The following is a 21,801-nucleotide window of genomic DNA, read 5'->3' on the forward strand; positions in this document are numbered from 1 at the left end:
GCATTTTATCTTTGCTCTCCTCTTTGTTTTCATACCCTCTTCCTCCCACATAAAAGTATTCCAGCAAAAGAGTGTCATTAATTTTTCTGTTCCTGTAAAAAAGCACACATTCCCGATAGCAATAATTCAGATCCTCCTTATCTCCTGTCAGCGCTCACGATGGTGAAACATTTGCAGATAAAACTTTCCTCCTACTTTAGCAATGGACAATAATGTTGCTGTCTCGTGAAGATCATGACATGAGAACATCTTGATTTTTTTTTTTTCGAAACGTTAAACAGCTTATGTTCCATAACCGTTTATTTTGAGATGAGCAGTCAAAACTCATCTCAAAGCTAACCCTACTTTTCTAATAGCGACTTTGCGCTAATAATAAAACAATATTTTCATGGCAGGTTAATAGAAGCTAATTTTTCCTCACTAATTCATCATCAACACACACATTCAACAATATAAAAAAAAAAAACATCAAAATGAATAAAATCCTAGAAAGAGATTCAGGAAAAAAAATCACAATAATAGAGAAAAAGCAATGTGCTGTGGAGTACATACACTCGTCCCTTCAGTGCCCTCTAATGAGTTAATCAGACCAGAATATTGAGCAATGTTCTGGCTATTGCAGTACCAAAACTGGACAGACATCAGACGAACTTATTTGCAAGATGACCTTAGACAAAATAGCCCATGATATTATTCTTTTCAGTGCTGAGAGATCCTGTGGTGTTCCAGGAAAGCAAAGCTTGTCTGGGAGCACTTGTACTCAAAAGCGCAGATGGTCCACCCTCATCCCTTGTCCATCCCTCCATCTGCAGGCCAAATTTCCTCTCTTCCAGCTTGCCCTCTCTTTGCATCCACTCCTCCCGTTTTCAAATATTCCTTCTCAACACGGCCTTAGCGACTGCTTCCCATCATCCTTCTCGGAGCCTGGGGTGAGGTGGCTGCTTCTTATTCCAGGTCGGAGCCTTCCCAACTGGGCCACTAGCCTAATGAATCATTTCCTCTGCGATATAGTGAGAAAATAACTTGAAGAAAGTGATTCGTCATGAAGCCCTCGTGCCCCCTCGTCTTTACTTTGTGGTAGAGCCACTTTGTATACACATACACATGCGCACCCAAACAAATCAAGGAGGACTAAGAACGTGCACATATTTGTGGTGTGTTTTTTTTTCTTTCCTAGGCAGCTACCGAGTCCCCCAAAAGCCACAAACTTGTTTTTTGTTTTTTAAATCCATTTTAACATATGCATATCAGATGTGTCTGCCATCTATCAGTGTCATCTCTGCGCCTTGTGCAAAAACAAATGGGCCCCTGCAAGGCAAGGCAGATTTATTTTATTTGCATAACACAATTCACAAATGGAGTATAGTAAAGTCGACAGGAAGCCGACGCAGAGACCCGAGCATAAGACGGATTCGAGTTACGTTTCCGAGGTGCAAGGGTGATGATGTTATTGATTTAACGTAGCTGTTCAAGCCATGCCGTGCGTATCATTGCGAAAACACGCTGCCACTCATCATCATATATGTACGTATAATATGGAGACGTTTATGCAATCAGTCACACAGCCTCGTTTGAACCTTTCCGAACGGACTCGTGCAAACATCCATTCTCAGCCTGCTCTCTGTCACGTACCATCCCTCTGGCTTTGCGGACCTCCCTGCTGCACAAGATGTGTGACTTGGCAGTACTTTGCGTACGTGTGTGTGTGTAAGAAAAAAGGGAAAGTGTGTAGGGGAGATGCTGAATGCTTTCTGCACTATATTAAATGTGTGCAACATGGATCTGGGGAAGAATTAAGGAAGATTGCATAATGTAATTGTAAAATTTACTTCACTAATATATTATTGGGAGAAAAGACGTAATTAAATAACAGTCAGAAAATTTGATGGCAATTTCATTCACATATTTTTGTGAAAATGGGTAATAATTAAGAGCATTTGACCAAAATGAATAAGAAAAAAATATCAAAATGTCACACTGAGAACGATAATTGAAATACTTTTTCAGCAGGGCAGCATGTAACTGTAACCAATTAACTAAGTAATCATCCCACCAATGTTTGTGTTTCTGTTAAGCACCATTAAACAGGTGGCTCCACACTGCCGTTCAAGCAGACACTGGAACCGCAGCGCCCGACCTGGCGTCTTAGTTTTGTCTTTATCCGTATGCAAATGACCCCCCTCCACCATCCATCGACTGTTTTTGAACTCTCACTTTGTCCCCCTTTGGCTGTTTGACTTGGCCGCTGGCCCGGGTTAGCGCACACATTTTTGTCCCCCAGTTACGCTCATTTGGGGGGATTACTTTTTCTTTCATGCATGCTCTGCCTTCCTGTGTAGTTCCTCTATTTAAATCCCACCCCCACACCCCTTCAGGCTTCTTGTGCCACCCATCTCCGTAGAATGCCAGGTGAGGGAATGAGTCCGATTACAAACATGGAAAATTTCATTTTCTCTTAGCACTTACCTGTGGAATGTTTCATGCTGCAACCGCTTCACCATCAGTACGGCATTAATAAAATAATTCATTGAGCCCAGTTAGGAATTTGACAAATCAAGTAGAAAATTCAGCAAAGGCAATGTGGGCCTTGAAAACATTCAGTATTTCACTGTTGCGATTGACAACCCAATAAAACAGACTCAATAATTGCATTAATTGTCATACCTGTATTGTATTGTGATTTAATTTATCAAGTGTGTAAAAACCCAGTCAAGTGTACTGTAAACATAGCATTAATTTGGAGTTTGGAATAAATTATTTTAAAAAATATTTACTGAAATTAACTACAAACTGAAATATGATATTTCTGAAACCACAGCATATTACATTTTTGCACAATTTCCCACAATTGTATTTTTATTTAACAAATTTTAATGCTCTCCAGTTCCATCCCCAGCATTATGAAACGTTTTATTAAAGGTCTTACATCATCTTTTTTTTTTTTATTCAAGTGAGGGATTCTCGTAATTATTTGTTTTTAACCAAATAAAACCTCTTTCATCCTTATCTCAACAGTAATATATTAGGAACAAAAAAAAATCCTTTCTAGTTCCAGGAAACTCTCATGAAATTGGCCTGACATTTGGCATCCAACGAGTAGTAAAATGGCAAATGGATTTAAATTGACTCTGTTTCTGCAATTCTCTCATCACCATGCATTTACTTTTTTTCAAAACTCAGCTATGAGAAGGTCAAAAGATTTTATATATACATTTAGTCCCTCTTTCCATAAACATTTCCATTCCCATCCACCACTGTCAAAAATTCAGCCTTAATGCAGAAGCATTACGGCTTTATCCAGTCGTGCCACCAATACAGCGAGTCATTTGAATGTGTCTATAAGGCAGACATGTTTTCCTGGCTTCGATGTTTCAATATTTTATTCAATAATTACTTGCAAATGTGTGACTTTGTTGGAATGTCAGACAGACCTGATGAAAGCTCACTTCCCTTTTCACATACACAATCACACACATTGGTTAGCAACATAAATCAGTGCTTGGGAGACTTAAGTGAAAGTCATAATGATGTGTTATGACATATAAAGCACTATCATTCGATTGAGTTTGACTGCTCACAGGCAAGATGATTGCTTCTAATTTATTGTATATTATCATCTTATTTTGGTTTTGGAGTTGTTCTTGGCAACGTGACAGGAAGCGAGGCTGTTAATGAGGACAGTGAGTGTGTTGGAGACATGCGATGGAAGCCGGGGTGACTGCTGAGTCGTTTTTCTGTCCAGCTGATTTTGTGCAGAGTAAAAAGCAAAATTATAAAACGTAGTAAGTTAAGAAAATTAAGATTTTAATGTTTTACACAAAAAATAATTGTGTGTGATTTTTTTTATTAATAAATGTTTCAGTGGATGCGAATCTGGAAAAACAGTGGAAGAAAGACCGTGTGGTTTTTACCAGTTCTTATCCAATAAGAAACATTTTCTAACCTTAACAAAAAATCTCAATGTTGTTCAGCTCTTCGATATCTGATTTTCTTTCTTTGAAATCAAAACAAATCTCGCAATATTATGGAAGTGGATACGTCTGGACTCTAGCCTTGAATAGTATATTTCTCCTTTGAAATCAACCAAGTTCTTCATTTTCTTAATCAGACCTCACATTCTACACCAGCATCACTACTTAGTTTTGATGATTAGTCATAAATCAGTGACGGACTCCATGCAAGAACCTTTTTGTGCAGTCGTTTATGAATTGAAAAGAACGTGTGACGGCCGCATGGGGACATGCCAAATGAGTGCTATGGGATATGAGCACTAGGATTTCATTGTTTCCAGAGTTTAACCTCCCCCCTGCAGGTTATGTAGAAAGTGCTGTTGTTTCAGCTGCTCTGTTCGGCAGGACACAAGCAGACTCATAAATTTTAATATGTCCAGAGTGAGAATGCAGCAAGGATGTATCCATCAGGGTAGCATGTAGGAATCATTTCTCTTTTTAATACACTGATAATAGAAAAGCAAGAACTGCATCATATAGACAGGTGACAGAATTTCCGCTTTGCGAGGCAGATGTGCGAGACGCCAATTCCGAATGTAGCTAGCACCCGCAACCCTAATGAGAAGTGCAGTGGGGTCAGATTGCAGAACATTTCTCTTTCTTTTTCCCAACTGAGCCATAATAAAACTTCGATGCTGGTTTTTCCCTTCCTCTCCAATCCTTGGAATGATCACATGTCCCAGGAATAACAGATATCGTCCAAATTTAGGAACACTTGTCATGATTTTGAAAAGTGGCTGCCTGGGGGATTAAGGATTTGGAAGAGAGTCATGATTCGATTCAGGTTAGTTAGGATAAAGATGACTGCGGAGCGGTTACTATTAGAGGAGGGCCGATGGTTCCTACCACCGTGATTTTGTGTCTGAAATGTTTCGGACATTTGTGTATTCTTGGACTTAGTTGGTCAAACGAACAACCATGCAGCCAACAAGCCTTTGTGGTATATTTCTGAGAACACAAAAGCTGCTGGGCCCCTTTCTGTATAAATTCTCCTGGGCTAAGTCCAAAAGCTAAAAGGGGAAATGGGGGCAAAGCAGATTGAACTATTGTTGGCTGCAGCTCCTGGCAGCTTTTTTGACCATTGTGATGCTGAAAGGCGGGATGGAGAGAAAGTGAGAGCGAGTGAAAGAAAATGCAGAATGTCTTATTTTTGCTGGCAGAGGAGTGGACGGCTACCTTGGAAGCAGTTCTCAGCAGAGGTTCATACGTCTCCGTTCCTGGCAGACAACACGGCAGGGGGTGGGAGTGAGCGTGGGAGGAGTAAAAAGAAGAGAGCAGGGAGGCTTGCGGTGGTATGCCGCGACGCCTGTGCTACTAGAGAGTCAGCCAAAGTCCAGCACTGGCTTAATGGTTTCTCCCAACAATATGATGCTGGTTCGGAGAATTGGAGCAGACACCCTGACTCCTGTCTATCGGGTGTGCTCTGGGTGGCGCTATTTTTTTTTTCGGGTGATAGTCTAGTTTGTGGATACCGTTTGTTTCACCACGGGCACTGGGTGACTATCCCAACGAAGCAATTATCTGTCTCCCCCAGAGTGACCTTCTGTAATCATTAGCCCACTGCACCAAAAAGTAAAGATGAAAAAAAAAATACTACAGCCGTTGACTCACATCTACACACCAGGCAACTTCCACACAACTTACTGCAGTAGAAAAACTGTGACGTGTTTTTATTGGGAAATGTTTTTAAACCACACATACAATTTGGCGCACTTCGGGGTGCGTGCTGAGGAACATGCACCTGAATGTCTCTGCGGCGTTGTTGTCTGGCAAAGGCTCGACTGCATTACATAATGCGATGAAGTCACCCGTCACAGGTTGGATGCTGTACTATGTATTTATTGTTGTCATCTGTCGTGCTGTTCTTCACTTAACAGCAATCCAAAATCTAAGTGGTTGGTGCTGATGATCTGGTCGTAATAAGCTTTTTGGGGGGATATGACATATATTGGCAATTCATGGCTTTGACATGTCATATTTTTCCTTTGGCTTACTTTGGTGGACATGATAAAGCCACATAAATAGTCCAAGCATGATCAACTCTGATGTCCCCTCAGTTTTTCCTTTGGAGGATTACAGCTGGGCTTCTCTCACTGGAGGAGAACAAAACCCGAGCCAAGGCTTCTAATGCTGTCGGGCGGCCTAAACGTTGTGTCCAAACCCTTGCAAACATCATCCCTATAAGCTCACTTCATCCTCGCTGTGTTTTTCTTTATGATCCACACCTCCGCTCCAGCTCAAGTGGCCTTCTGAGACGCACTTCTTGAAAGGTCTCCCCTCTTACCTGCACAATGATTCTCCAAAACGTCCAATGATTGGGTTAAAGAACAAACAAAGAGATATTCGAGTTGATGCAATTCGTGTGTTTTTGTTGGAGGCATGTTTATTATTAATATGGTCACATGACACTGAAAAAATATTGTCATGCCAGAGGGGGCAGAAGTAGTCACGCTGTGCTGAAGTAGAATAGATGCCTAAGTGAGAAAAGACTAATAAAAGTAAAACTTTTGATTCACCGGCTCAGTTCGGACTTGGAAATAAACTTTAGTATCTGAGTGAATAAAACTTTGACTTTTAATAACAATAAAACAATGTATCTTCGTGTTTGAGAGCTAATAAGTATTGTCTTGACTTTTCTCCCATCAAAATGTGTTTCGAACATGAACTGGGTAACCAAAATTAGCTAATGATAACAACTGAAAAAATACATCTTGCTTCAATGTGTTTTTTTTTTTTGGATTGTATGATGAATCTTGAAATGCAGAACCAGGTGGGTTTTTTTTTTGGCTGGCACATGACAAATTTATTCACCACAAATTCTTCCTCTAACATCAAACAATTCCCTAAAATAAGACTAATGATGCTTTCTTGAGTTTTTTGCCACAGTTGTTATTGCTTTTGGGTTCACGGGCTTCCATGTTGCTGCTGTCCCTGTTTATTTTTCCGCCTGGTAAGACTGCAAGATCTCAAACGATCAAGATCTCAACCACTGTTGATTTTACCTTTCATCCGTGGAGACTGAAAAAAACAACAAACCTGCTTTGCTAAAGTAAAGTTTTGAAATATTTTCAAATGTAGGGTGTAAAAGTAAAAAAGTTTTTTTTGTCCAACGCATTCTGCTGGACGCTAACCGTAATTAATATTTTGTTGAGTTAAAATTTTGTTTCAGCTCTCATTTAGTTCGGCAATTTGCTTAATTTGCTGCTTTCTCTGCATGCATAAAAAGTGTATGGCCGCTTGTTCAGTGGACAGCGCATATTTCAGGTGCATCTCTAGGGAAAAAGAAATGTCGAGCTGAAGTGAGGCGTGGGCTGCGCCAAAATAGGAGACATCGTCTGCTGCAAAACACAAGGCTATTAAATGCAAGAGGAGCTGTTTGTTTGTAGTTCTTGTTGTTACTGCAACCAAGACAACCAGGCCATAATATTTCCCTAACCCAAAGCGTTTTGGGGCACAAGCCTAAACAGGAAAAGCTACTGTTGACTTTGCCAGGGAATTTGTGGAAATAATATACAATTGACCAATTACGTTGTGTTGCTATGTATGAGTAGCACACTGTGAACATATTGGAAAAAAAATCCACATTATGTCAATATATTATTTTCTTCATCCATCAAAACAGGCACAGTAAAGTGAAAGTGAAGTGAAATTGTGATTCGATTGTCATTCAGAAATAAAACCACTCGTACTGTCAACAACATGCCTGCATGTTCAGAGTCTTAACAGAGCGACATATTTTCAGCAGAGTGGTCAGCCGTTATTCCCTCAGCGAGTGGCGGGAATTCTGTCAGGCAATCAGAGCCCACTACAAAAGGAGAATGCAAAAACAAGCGAAAATTAAACACCGCAGATGCAAATAGCTTTTTGCAGAATTGTTTCGGTCTGGCTGGAAACATTGCTGAGAAGCAAACTTGGAGCGGAGTTGCGTGAAAGTGACAAGAACGCTTATGCTGCAGTAGCGGCGATGAATTATTGGTGGCTGGTTTGATTTGATAAGGCGACAATATGCAAGACATATGTGAGAACACTGTAAAGCTGACAGATGCTGATGCTCCTCCTTTGCTGTCTCTAAATAATCCATATCTTGATCTCATGACACCAAAGTCATCATAATAGGTTGATTTTATCAGATAACTTTTTTTCCATCCCACTTCGTTGATTCGACATGTTGATTCAATACATACGGTGCAATGTGATTCAAGTACGGCTCAATTTTAAAGTGGAATGATTCGGTTTGGTTCGATTCAATGGAATTGCAGTTCGATTTATGATGACTCAGATCAAGAGGCTGTGATGCAATGAGTTGTTTTGTTGTCGTCATTTTACATATGAATGAATGAATTTGTCAATACCATACATTTTATTTCCATCTATTTAGAAAAAAATAACGATAATTCCATAGGTACCTCAATATATTTTAAATTAGAACACTTTGATCCGGTTCGATTCAATGTACTTGCATCTTCTTAATGAAAGATAATTTTCTTCACTTAAAAGTCATCTCAGAATGACTATTTTCTGAACTGTTATTCAATTTAAAAACGTTTCAATACTGTGAAAAGATTTGTGTGTCTTAAACAGCGTACATACACCCTAAGATGGTTATTTTGTTGACCATTCGCAGAACTTTAAATCATCAGTTTGGGAGGAGATACATATCAATCTGTTGAGCGTTTCTCAATGTTATTGTGTTACGTGATACAACCTCGGGAGCTATAAACCAACAATTTCCAAAATGTATTTCATAACACATCGGCCACCTGCTGTGTCTCTTGAATAGAATCCACCGTGATTGTCCAAAGGAGTGGTTCTGGCTATTCATCATCATCGGGGTCGACTCCTTCGGTCTCCAACACCGCACAAGATTGATGGCCCGTCAACGCTGCTGGACCACCAGGCACTCATGCCTTAAAGTTCCACAAAGATTTATGAGGAGATAAGTGAGAACATCAATTATGTGCAAGGAGGTGAGTAGTTTAATTCCTTTTTGACAGTAGGTTGAGGATGTAAAGGAAGAAGTTCTATTGACCCCAGGGAGCTTTTTATAAAGGGTATAATACTTTTGGATTATTTGACGGGCTTGAATTTGAATTAATCAATGATTATTTCGTATATGTTCATACACATCTTACACATAAACCACAACTGTTCAATTTCATAGATATTTCTGACATTGTGTTCTTTTGCTTACAGTCATACTGATAAAAATTGTTGAACTTAGTCACAACATCCTAGAAAATAAATCTATTAAGATAACTTATAATGCAAAAGTGGCCTCAACTTGAGGATTCAGCTTTTGAACTCTTGGCACGCATACCTAATGATGCGGTTCCTTAGTGTATTCTGGAAGTTCGATTAATGGCAACATTGTTGCTATGTTTTCATACCAAAGAAAAAAAAAACACTACTTACATTGACAAACATAGTCCTACATGTTAGCATTTGGCCACACTGACCACCCTGGGCCACTTTCTTCCACGCTTCTTGAAAATAATACTTTGGAAAGTATGGAAAGAACTATGATGGACTGAACCACACAATATGTGATTTTATAAGAAATCAGCCTGAGAGCTGGGCCGCTGTTTATTGAAACGGGTCACATCTTTACAATTGGTTGTCCTACAAAGCAATTGATGTCTTATTGGTTATTTGACCCATATTGGAAAATTAAATAATCCAGACATTAGTGGTGCAAAATTATTCTGATGTCAATTGGAACAATATAAATGTTTTTTTTTACTCAGTGTTTATGTCCATGACATAATCCCACAGAGGGAAACTAAGGAAATGTGTTTTGGAAGGGTTAGGATAACCATGGAACATAACACAAAAACAATGGAATATATTATGGTCAGAATGCAAATTACGATTTGTTTGGGGAATAATTAATCTTTTTTAAAACCTTGCAAAGTACTCAAGTGGAGGAATGCAGGATTGTCGTCACTGTTTGTGTGATCTTTTAACGTAATTGGTGCAAGGGGGTGGATGGGTAAAACTATTCCGGGATTCGGAGCGGGTTGGGTTGGGGGTGGCTGACCAGCACTAAATTAGTCTGGCTGTTTGGTAAACCTCTGAAATTATTCTGAAATCCCCACTTGCCACTGTGTCTTTGCTGAAGTATTTTGTTCCTTTATTTCATACTCAATAGGGGCAAAATATTAGCTAGTAGGTAGCGGTGATTGATCAAACTGATGTAGCGTTCACTTTATAAATTATGATACTATTTTATGGCTTACATTTATTTTTATTCTTTTTATTTCTTTATTGTTTTATTTTTCTTTCTTTCTTTTTTTTTACAAAAGAGTGATTCATTCTGTTTTGATGTTTATGCTTTGGCTGAGAACATTCAGAATTACAGCTGTATTTTCTTTTGTCGGCAGCAATTTGGATAAGAAGTGAGGTTGTGGTGAATATGTTGGTGTGGAGGGCAGCCTTGTAGGAAATACTGACAGACACTGGCCAATACGCAGACACAATTTTCCGCATGTGTTCCAGTAGAAGATGAGGGAAGAAATAACTCTACCCCACTGTGTGTCATCGAGAAGTGACTCTAGTGTGCATGTTTAAAAAAAAAAAAAAAAATGGCAGCGCTCAGACAGCTGAGCTGGAATGGTGTCAGCGTGTGGGAGGTTACTCAGCCGCAATGTGTACGTGCTGCACGGGAATAACCCCCAAGTTAAATACTGTCAGCTTGGACATATTTTGATTTTCCCTCTGGAGTTAAACTTTGCAGATCATAGGTGGTTGCAACTTGCAAAATGCAGGAGGTGAAAGGGAGGCTTTCAACTGGACAGATTTCATGGATGTTTTGGGAAGTTGGAAACCGGGGAGGTCGGCTTACCCTGCTCCTCCCTCTGAGGGCCTTGTGGTGTCAGAGCAAAGCGAGAACGTGATGGAGAGAGTTTATAGGAGACATGTCAGTAAAAACAAGCTTGCTACTCCTGCGAGTAGATTTGGCACCAAGTAAAAAAATGATGATGATGATAAGACGCTAACTAATATTGATTTACTGCACTTATTTGGAATAGTGGGTGGTGGTTTGGGGGTTTTCAGAGACAAGGAAAAGTGAAATAAAATCTGTCAGCACCTCAGTCAACAGGAAGAAGCTTTATTTGTGGACTTTGTGGACTTTTTGTGGCATGCCTGAGATATAGGAATGATATTAGGCAAAAGTGGGAAGTGTAATTAGCATTGTCATCTTAAAATCGAATCTAAAAAGCAAGAAAGGCACAATCAACATTATATTCGGCCACTATCTGGATTTTCTAATACCTTCTTTAGAGGAGAAATCACAATCATGGTGAATTAGTTCTACCTATAATGGAAAATATTACACAAAATGAAATTTACAACTTAATTAAACGTTTTTTAATAAATTGATCAAATGTTAAAACAGACATCATTTTCATGTCTGAATTTGGGAAATAGTTTTCCACCAGAATCAAAACTACAAAAGTCAGCCAAAAGTAATTTTAGTTGTACTCAATAAATTTTCAACATTCCCAAACTGGGAGCCAATCAAGGATGGAGTAGTTACTTGTCACAGAACCTTAAGTTGATTTATTGTTTTTTAAAAGTCTTGGGACTGGACTGCCTGTCCTCTATTTGTCACATTATTCCTTCCACAATTACTGAAATACTTGAACATTTTTTTCTTTCCAAGAATATAAAAGTCACTGTATCGACTTGTCTGCTCTCAATTTACTGGATAAGACCAAAAAAAAAAAAAAAAATGCACTGAGAGACCCGTGTTAAACATTAATGAGTGGCTGATGTAGTGAGTCACGGTTTGCTTGGTACGAGTTCAGAGCAGGAGCGACACGGGCCAGTAACACATATAAATCTTTCAAAACAACAGAGAGCAAACATAAGGTGCTATTATTATGTCTTTGACCGCACTGGACTTTTCTTTTCCTTTTTTTCAATCTGGCTGACACACCACACTTTCACTTGTAAGTTAGCGGAGATGTTTATTTTACCTGTGATGTTTAAGTCACACTCCAGAATACATATTTGTCAGGTTTATTATAAGAAATTGCTGTTTATAAACAGCTTGCGCTGCTCTTTACTCAGGTAATGTGGCATTTCCTAATTGTACAAATAGAAAACTGTACAAATAAAACAAAATATTTGGTCATAAAATTAGGTACACTTACATCTAAAAATAAATCTATGTTAATAAAGATAACACGACACAGTGAGAACTGTTAGAGGCATGATGTCTAAGACTGGCTAAACCATTTCGCTACATTAAGTGACAAAACTACAAACTAAATAATAATGTGTATTTGTTGTGCAAATTCCATTCCATTGTAATGTACAGGTGTACCTAATAAAGTGACCAGGGATATGTCTGGGACACATATATATAAAACCAATATATAGATACAGTATCAATTCTATCAATTACATGCAGGATTACTTCACGTGTCCTTTCACAGACTTTATGACAGTGAAATATGTATATAAAATAAATATAATACTACAGTAAAACCATAAACTATCCTAAAGCATAAACTGTAACAACTTGTTCTGATTTAAAATGTGAAGTGTACATAGTCTGTTGTAAAACAATCAATGCTTAGTACATAAAAGTTCTCAGTAGAATGAGTGATAAATTCTTAGCTTATACTTTTTTGCCATCTTCTGTGTCGAGTGTCTCTCGCCGAGGTTTGGCAGTGATTTTGAAATCCAAAGGCCTCAACGTTAAACCGTAGGCGCAATTCAGGGAGAGGTCTTTGTCGGGACATTTTTCAAAGTGACATTTTTGAAGGAGGATTGCAAAGAACAAGAAAATCTCTACTTTGGCAATCTGGTCACCGATGCAACGTCTCTTCCCTGCCGAGAAGATCATAACGTTATTGGTGAGGTCCTTGTCTAGGGAGCCATTGTCGTCAAGGAAGCGTGAGGGGTCAAAGGTCTGCGGGTCCTTCCACGTCAGGGGGTCGTGATTGATGGACCACTGATTGATGAAGACCACCGTGTCTTTTGGAATGTGAAAACCTTCGATAGTAACATCCGAGGTGGTAGAGTGGGGGATGGTGACGGGCACGAAACTGCTGAACCGCATTGTTTCATAGATGAAGGCATCAAGATAGGCCAGCTCACCTCTGTCCTCCACCGAGGGGAGTCTGTTGGGGCCCACCACCTTGTCCACCAACTGGTGGAGTCTCGTTTGAATTTCAGGGTGTTTCACCAGAAGGAGGAGTATCCAGTCAAGAGCAGTGGAAACAGTATCCAGACCTGCTCCAATGAGATCTGAAACCGTCCCCTCAGTGTAGCCCTCTGTGAGTCCCTCTTCACCCTCAGTCTTGCCAATGACCCCAAGAATGGCGTCGCTCATATCCCGGGTTACCTCGGGATCAAAGGTCTCCCTGTGCTCATCAACCTTGCCCTGAACAAACTTGAAGAACTCCTTGTTCAAGTGTTTAAAATTCTTGAACACACTGCGGACGGGATTTGGGAAAGACTGAAGCCACGGCATCACATCCACTAAGCTGCCAGCTCCAACCGTCTGTCCAAAGTCGTTAACTCTCTGTAACAAGGCTCTGAATTCAGCATCATCGTGTCCGTAACGTTTTCCGAAGCACAGGGCACAAATCACATTAGCTGCAGCTACTGTTAGCTCATGGGAAGGGTTGAAATAATGACCCTGAGATCCTAGCTTAAGGAAAATATCAACCAGTTCTTGAGCTTCGGCTGCAATTTGCCACTCAAAAGCTTTTTTGGTTTGGCTGTTGGCAGATGAGAACGCTCTGATGGTGGATTGAGCAATTTTCCTGTGCATCTTCCACTCTTTGCTGTAACTGGTGAAAGTCAAGCTTTTCCCTCCCGACACACACTGAAAAGACACAAAGTTTGGCCTGCCTGCAAACTCCTTGCTGTGCTGAATCAGCGCTTGACGTATGGCCCTGTCGCCATTCAAGACCACAATGTCACTGCAACCGAGTCTTATCTGGTACACGTTACCATATTTTTCGGCCAGTTTGGCGAAGGTGATGTGAGGCATCTGGCCCAGCTGCATGGCGTTGCCCACCAAGGGCCAAGCGAAGGGTCCCGGCAGTCTTCTCTTGAGCCTTAGGTTCCTCGCCCATAAACCGACCTCCAAGAAGATAAGGAAAAAAAAAGTTGCAACCAGAGCAGGCTGGAGCTGTCCACTCCACTGTCGAGCAACGGCGTTCAGAGTTAACTCAGCGTCCATATGAGCCATTGTGTCGTCTGTCGTCTCACTTAAAACGAAATAATTCTTGGAGGTTCTCCTTTAGTCAATAGTCACTTTCTTGTGCTTGGTCATTCATGATCAGACCAAATAAAGGCAGCACTCACACTCTCCAGTACGCTGCGGTGTGGCTCGTCTTCAGATGACCACTTGAGAAGCAAGCAGATTCAAGCCTTCACTTATATGTATCCCTATGGTGGGAGGGGTCCGCCACTTGTTTTTTTTTTACTCCCCTCCCTTTTTTGACCACAGTTTGGAGACCTTAGTCCCACTCAGGCCTCCTTCCGGCAGCATCCCTTGTTGGAGTTCTGCTAGACAGGAGATACTTTATAAGGCATGTTGCTAAAAAATTCTGTTTTATCATATGAACAAAATATAGGTTGCGTGGAACAACAAAATATAGTCGATAATTTCATTTTTTATTACACAGGTAGCCTTATCGTTTATGATAACTGCTTTCCTCCAGACTTTTTATATATCACGTTTATATCATTTTTATATAACGTTTTAAATATCAAACTACTTGCTGTCTCATGGTGCTTTGTAATATGATGGTCAATCCAAAACAGTCTGTTGTCTTTTTTTTTTGCGCTAATTCCAAACAGAGTCTTGATCGAGCATGTGTGCATGTGAGTAGTTGTGCAACAAAGACTTAAAAGTTATTGTGGTCTAATTCTACCCAGCCATAAATAAAGGTTTGTTTCACTTAAAAAACAATGTTTAATGACAAATAGACAATGGTGGCATCATTTTGCTGCCACATGTTTCGCAGTATGACCTACATAATATAGCGTGCGACTTTGCACAGTTGGGACTTTATCTCATTAAAAAGAATAACATGAAATGAAATCCAGACACAGAAAACATTCAATATTTTTATTTACCATTATTATCAGTATTTATTTCAGATACAGCTTATTCTTGTCATCATTTAAAACCATCACATGATGCTCCTGGAGAAGGTAGACATGCGCTGAGCGTGCAGGCCTAGGACGGTGCAGGAACATCCGTGTAGCTTTGAAAATGTTGTAAACAAACAGTCATGATAATGCCTCATGGGGGAAAGAAACATGGCGCACATCTGTGTTGTGTGTATTTGTGGGAGCGCTGTTTGGCAAACGCTGCTCGGGGAACACTGGCTGCACAAAAGTTTGTGCACATTTTCGCTGATGGATGTTGATAAAAGACTTCCTCTTCACTTCCAAGTTCCCTTTCATCATCCCATTTTATGTCTTCACATGCTTTGAATACAGTAGATGATAGTAGACAGATAACATTTATTCTTACATTTACTATTTTACCCATAATGTATAAAAAAAAGCACATTGTAAAAGCACAATGTGAAAAAGGTTAAATATATTCTTATATTATAATATCATGAATGAGAACAGTGAGTCAACAAGTGATCATAACATTCACAAGCATTTATTACACTACAATATTAGTTTAAATGGGCATTCAAAGTTGGTAAATGCCCCTGTGCTCATCCTATAAGTTCATGCAAAAAAAAAAAAAAAATCTTAATATTTTCTTTATACTGTTTGAAAAATTAGGAGAACCTTTTTACCCTCTCGCATTAATGCCAAAAGTCCACTGAGCTGAATTCTAACATTCACAAATGATAGATTTGACATCACACTCCCAATGCATGTTTAAATACATAAAATTATACAATAAGACTTTGTGCAGATATGCTAGTACGGGCTGTTAGATGTCATTGGTGGGGAAGTTTGGGGAAGTCGCTGCTGGCCTTGAGTCACATTGTTGATACATGCAGTTTACGCTGGAGAAACCAAGCCAAGTAACTTTCCTCGAAGCTTGGCGGTGACATAGTATGTGAGGGGCTTCAGCGACAGCCCGTAAGAGCAATCCTGGCTGACGGGATGAGAAGGGTCGCTCTCTAAGCCACATTGGTGCAACAAGACGGCCGTGAATAAAAACACTTCGACCTTGGCAATCCGGTCACCGATACATCGCCGCTTACCTATTGAAAAAATCATAACGCTGTTGACGACGTCCTTATCGAGGGCTCCGTTTTCACCCAGGAAGCGGGAGGGGTTGAAGATATGCGGATCCTTCCATTTCAGGGGGTCGTGGTTGACGGACCACTGGTTGATGAAGACCACCGTGTCTTTGGGGATGCTGAGACCTTCGATGGTGACGTCTGAGGTGGTGGAGTGAGGGATGGTGATGGGGACAAAGCTGGTGAAGCGCATGACCTCGTAGATGAAGGCGTCCAGGTATGCCAAACTGCTTCGGTCTTCGGTTGAGGGCAGTCTGTCCGGACCCACCACTTTGTCGATGAGATCATGGAGCTTAGCTTGCTCCTCGGGATATTTGACCAGCAGTAGCACGATCCACTGCATGATGGTGGATACCGTGTCTTGGCCCGCTCCAATCAGATCGGTCATCGTGGCTTCTACGAACTCTTTCGTCAAGCCGCTCTCGTCTCCGTGCTCGATCACGTTGATGATGGCGTCGCTCATGTCCCGGGTCACATCTGGATCGAAGGACTCTCTGTGCTGCACCACTTTATCTGTCACATAGGCAAAGAACTCCTCGTTGAGATTCTTAAAGTTCTCGTAGAGACTTCGGACCGGGTTGGGGAAGGATTGGAGCCAGGGCATGACATCGACCAAGCTTCCCGCACCGACCGTCTCACCAAACTTGTCCAGCCTCGTCAACATGGTCCTGAACTCCACATCGTCATGCCCGTATCGCCTCCCGAAGCAAAGCGCGCACAAGACGTTAGCGGCAGCTACTGTGAACTCATGAGACGGGTTAAAATATTGTCCATCTGTGCTGTGTCTCAAAAATGCCTGCACCAGTTCCATCGCCTCAGCCATAACGTGCTGCTCAAAGGCTTTTTTCGTCTGACTGTTTGCAGAGGAGAACGCTCTCAAGCTGGACTGGGCAATTTTCCTATGCGCCTTCCACTCTTTGCTGTAATTAGTGAACGTCAGGCTTCTCCCCCCTGAGATCATCTGGAAGGAGGGAAACTTTGGTCTGCCGGCAAACTCTTTACTGTGCTGTATCAAAGCCTGACGTATGGCCCTGTCGCCATTCAGCACCACGATGTCACTGCAACCGAGTCTTATCTGGTACACGTTACCATATTTTTTGGCCAGTTTGGCAAAGGTGATGTGAGGCATCTGGCCCAGCTGCATGGCGTTGCCCACAACGGGCCAGGCGAAGGGTCCCGGCAGTCTTCTCTTGAGTCTCAAGTTTCTGAACCAGAGGCAGGCTTCCAGGCAGAAGAGGAAGATAAAAGATGCAACAAGAGCTGGCTGGACCTCTCCACTCCACTCTCGCATGATGCTGCTGCTCTTCACAGCAAAGTCAGGGTCCACTGCCATGGAGACAAATAATTGGGACACTGCTTCAAAAAAGAACTTCTTTGTCTCAAAGTATATTAAGAAACTTTTTTTTTTTTTTAAATTAAAGCAAAAATGAATCTTTTTTGACCAAATCAGATGAAATTCTGAAGAGCAAAGTTCATAAAAAAGCCAGTCAGTTTTCTATGAGTGAGTTTGGCAAAAGTTTATATTTTGCAAATGATTTAAGGTTTGAGTGGCTGACTGTGCCTCCCTCCACCTTATATATTATGCAGTTAGTGGGCAGGGCTCGGAATAGATGTCATACTCCTCCCATTGTGGAAGTCCCGCAGACCCCCGCTACGTTATCTCCCTGACGCGGAGCGCTCTCGGAGGCGAGCGTCATATCGGGAGCGCGCACGGTGAGTGAGGGAGCGCGTCTGGAGGAGCGGAGACTTTGCAACTGGTGAAAGATTTAGTGGGGAACTTGTCGTGCCAATTTGTTCTGCTAATTGGGGGACTGGCAGCGTTTGTACCTCTCTGTGTGCAACTTTTTTGAAATGCCTTTTTTGTCATTGTGGTCAGAGAAATATAGAATGACTATTTGTGCACTGTGGAGGATTGATTTATTGAGGTAATAGTTTGTTTTGATTAGCTCGGACTTTGAGACTGTGTGCATGTTTTAACTGATGTTTGCTGCTGTTTCAATCCAGCTCTGGTTCATAAATCCACGACACAATACAAATATATTTTTTTTGCATGAAAAATGCCTCAATTCATTTTAAATAGTTTGTGCTGAAAAAGAATAGTCTATATTAACAATTTATTTGGATAAGTGAGGCTTTTATTTTTAGGCAAGACTATAAAAGAAAAAAATAATGCTGTTTAATGTTTGCACTTACAATAATAAAAATGGAGATTTAAAAAAAGCAACTCAAATGGTTAAGCAAGCAATAAACTATGACTATCAAGTGTATTATCAACAGTGATATTCTTCACTTGGGTAAAATGTAAAGAATAGCTCGAGGGAGACAATGTGATGAAAAAGAAAAAAAAATCAATCAAAATAGCAGACGAGAAAAAAAAATATGTGCAGACATCTAAAATATTGATGCAGTGCTGTATCCGACTTTGCCACATCATCATCTTTCTTGTGCACATATATTCCACACCAGAAGTTACTTCATCATTGCACTGGGTTTGTTCAGGTGTCCCACAGTTATTAAGATGGATGGATGGAAAGAAAGATGAATTCACCCTGTAGACGTTTAATGATGCTGACTGTTTCAGCACCAGAGAATATTCATCAGGGGGGCTTCAGTTAAATTATTAATGACAATTATTCTAAATTGTAACTTACACCCTTACATGAGCAAGATTGATAGCAAGAGAATGGACAAATATTGTATTTACACTTTTTACAGTTCTTTCATTTGTTGACAGACATCACAAAAAGGAAAAGACACGAAAAAACAAACTAAATTATACGTACTTGTCATGAGTTCAACGATTCAAGGAATGTTGTTACACCAACTACATCAAATGGGCCGAAATATGATACCTGAGGTCCCAGGATAGCCCAGTCAAAGTCACTAACCTTGCGAAAATAAAAAATAGAACAAAATAATGTAAAATTGTCAGTTTAAAAGAACAATTCTACCTATAGCTTGTTAAATAAAATCTCGAGATCTCAAATTTTCATGTGGTTGGATTTACCTCAGGGGTGCCTCAGCCCCTCCTAGAAACAGCCTAGACACTTTTAATGGCGCGGTGCAAAACTTTTGCTTTTAATTAAGTGAAAATGTCATCATGCCTAAATGATGTAGACAAACAGGAAGACAACAATAAAACTATGAGTGTACATATCACAATGTGTTGTTCTTTCATGTTAATTACTCCAAAGAGGGCATTTATAGATATGGACTTGCGCCGATTCCAAGCCTGGAAACAGTTTGTCTGCGTGGCTAAGAACCAAAACCTCCACAATGATTCCTGGGTTAACCAGAGACATAGTAATGTCTTTGAATACACTGCACTGGGGGTGACTGTTTTTTCTCTGTTCTTATAGGGAAGAATTATCCCCCCCCCCCCCCCCCTCACCTCAGTCTGCTCCTTGCACACGTGGCCCCTTGAAAGTTGCATCCCCATCATGCTAATTCAAGCCAGGTTTGCGGCTGAGGAAGAGGGTGTTGGGGGACTGTCACGATTTGGGGGGGGGGGGTTCATGTGTGCATTTTGCGTGTGGCTGCTGTGTTAGCCTGTGATTACCTCTTGTAACCTGACTGTGGGAGGTTGCCCCTGACCCGACGCTGACTCTAGCTGAGGGCATTGCGTGCATGTGTTTGTGGTTTGGGGAAGGGTGGGAGGGGGGGGGGTCCCCTCTATATGCTACATGTGCTGGTGGGTGTGGGCAGTCAGTATGCAGAGACAGGACCAATGGCAGACCAGGCTGCTCTGGCTCTGGAGCTAATCATTGTTTACTAGTCTCATTTCCACTTCTCAGTGAGCTACTGTCACGCACAGCACCGACAGGGAGGAAGGAAGAGAGGGAAAGGGGGTCGGGTTTTGGATGGGACTGGGGGGGTTGCAGCAATGAAAGCGAAGCCAACAGGCAGTTGGGGAGCTGGCGGGACTTGGGAAAAAAGGAGCGTGGCGTGCATATAGGAGAATTTTGGGGAGGGGTGGTAATGCTGAGCTGAGTAAACACACCAACAAAAACATCCTGTGGGCAAGCACCTCCGCAAACAACCAGGAGGTAACCGCCGGGCATTTGCGCTTTGACTTACTCCACGTCTTTATATGCCAGACCACAATCCGAAAGCAAGTTGACTAGGGAACATTGTCAATGTCAGACATGATTGCTGTTCGCGTGAAAAGGCATTCGAAGTGATCTAAAATGGTATGTAAGTAGTATTTTGTTACATGCTTTAAAAAAAGAGCACCCCCACAAGACTGAAGGGAACACTTCAAGGACTGCGGTTAGTCTCACGCGCCAGTCTCGGTTAAGTGCGAAGTTAAATATTCGGTTCTAAAGAATGTCAATTTGTACTCTTCCGCTCTTGGAATGTCACTTCTCATCTTTTTTTATGGACTGGGGTGCTTAAATGCTCCTAATAAATTCATAGTTTGAAGTTGAAGCGTGATGGTTTGTTGCCATTTGCCAAGCAGTGTAATTTTATAAAGCGGCCATGATTATTTGTGTGCAGCTGTACATGCAATCTGATATAAGATTGGCTCCATTATGTCACTGAGGCCTCTGGGCCCTGTGTTCATTTGGAACAAATAAAAAGCCCAGTCAATCTGCTTATTGGGAAATATTTATTTCATTTGTGTCAGACAAAAAAAAAATCAACCATGACTAAGAGAGACGAGCGTTTTGGAAAATGTTAGGAATGATTCAAGATATGTAGAAGGCGTCCAAAAATCTCTTTTATGAGGTCTTGCGGATAAATATAGCTGGAACAGAGTGCATGACAAGGCATGGTTATATTTTGTGACCTGTTCTTTTACTCGAGGTTATTTAGGAACACGACAATTCCGAACTTCAGCCATTCAATAAGCTGAAAAATGTCAATTTGGTCAGTGTTGAATAACAATTGTTCCCAATTCAAAACATTTCACAGAAGCCTTAATAACATGTCTGTGGCATGCTTTCTTCAAAAAAAAAACAAGAATGATGGACGTATTTTTACAGTAAATATTTCACGTCATTTTACAATTGGCTTGCGGGGCAGACTTGTTTCATGCATTTTCCCACAGGAAAAGAAGAAATACAACCACCACCATCATTAAACCTTTTTTTAACTTTACAGGAATATTTTATATTTATTAAAGTGTCAAATAAGTTCATCTTATGTGACAGTTTACAATTACGAATTACACAATTACAAATAAAATACACAACTGTACAATTACAAATTAGAATTACATACGTACATACACTACCGTTCAGAAGTTTATACGTACACTACTGTTCCCAAAAAATAAATATATATATACATATAACTTGTTATATTACTGATTGCCTAAATGTAATAAATTACTGTTCCATGATACTTTTGTAATGCATTAGGCCTAACACTGCTATACCACTGAAATTCTTAACATTAAAGTTTATATCAGAAACTTAGTCACACACTATAAACTAGTTAAAGACTTCATTACGTTCTGGTTTTGTTGTTAAGTAGATAAGTACAGTAATTGAATTCCAATCTTTCCTCACACATTTGAGCACTTTTCACCTCTGCTGTGTGATAGA

The 21,801-nt window shown here is 40.6% G+C and overlaps 2 protein-coding genes and 1 pseudogene across 2 annotated transcripts in view; 1 reads left to right on the forward strand and 2 right to left on the reverse strand.

The window, feature by feature from the left end:
• dnajc17 (DnaJ (Hsp40) homolog, subfamily C, member 17) overlaps positions 1-11,772 on the forward strand; it is a 44,324-nt gene extending 32,552 nt beyond the window's left edge. Inside the window, exon 14 of the transcript XR_007485906.2 lies at positions 8,791-11,772. The gene's annotated coding sequence lies outside the window, so the exon portion shown is untranslated. The remainder of the gene's footprint in view (positions 1-8,790) is intronic.
• A 188-nt stretch (positions 11,773-11,960) lies between these two features.
• Positions 11,961-14,374, reverse strand: LOC125981333 (cytochrome P450 1B1 pseudogene; annotated as a pseudogene).
• Positions 14,375-15,091: 717 nt separating this feature from the next.
• LOC125981334 (cytochrome P450 1B1) lies at positions 15,092-17,808 on the reverse strand. The gene has a single exon (XM_049741322.1). The coding sequence runs from the start codon at positions 17,583-17,585 to the stop codon at positions 16,008-16,010; it is 1,578 nt and encodes a 525-aa protein (XP_049597279.1). The 5' UTR covers positions 17,586-17,808; the 3' UTR covers positions 15,092-16,007.
• Positions 17,809-21,801: the final 3,993 nt, after the last annotated feature.

This window comes from Syngnathus scovelli, chromosome 14, assembly GCF_024217435.2.
Source record: "Syngnathus scovelli strain Florida chromosome 14, RoL_Ssco_1.2, whole genome shotgun sequence".
Taxonomy (NCBI): Eukaryota; Metazoa; Chordata; class Actinopteri; order Syngnathiformes; family Syngnathidae; genus Syngnathus; species Syngnathus scovelli.

Excerpts from the sequence above, each read along its gene's own strand:
- LOC125981334 (XM_049741322.1), bottom strand. The coding sequence starts at position 17,585 with ATGGCAGTGGACCCTGACTTTGCTGTGAAGAGCAGCAGCATCATGCGA.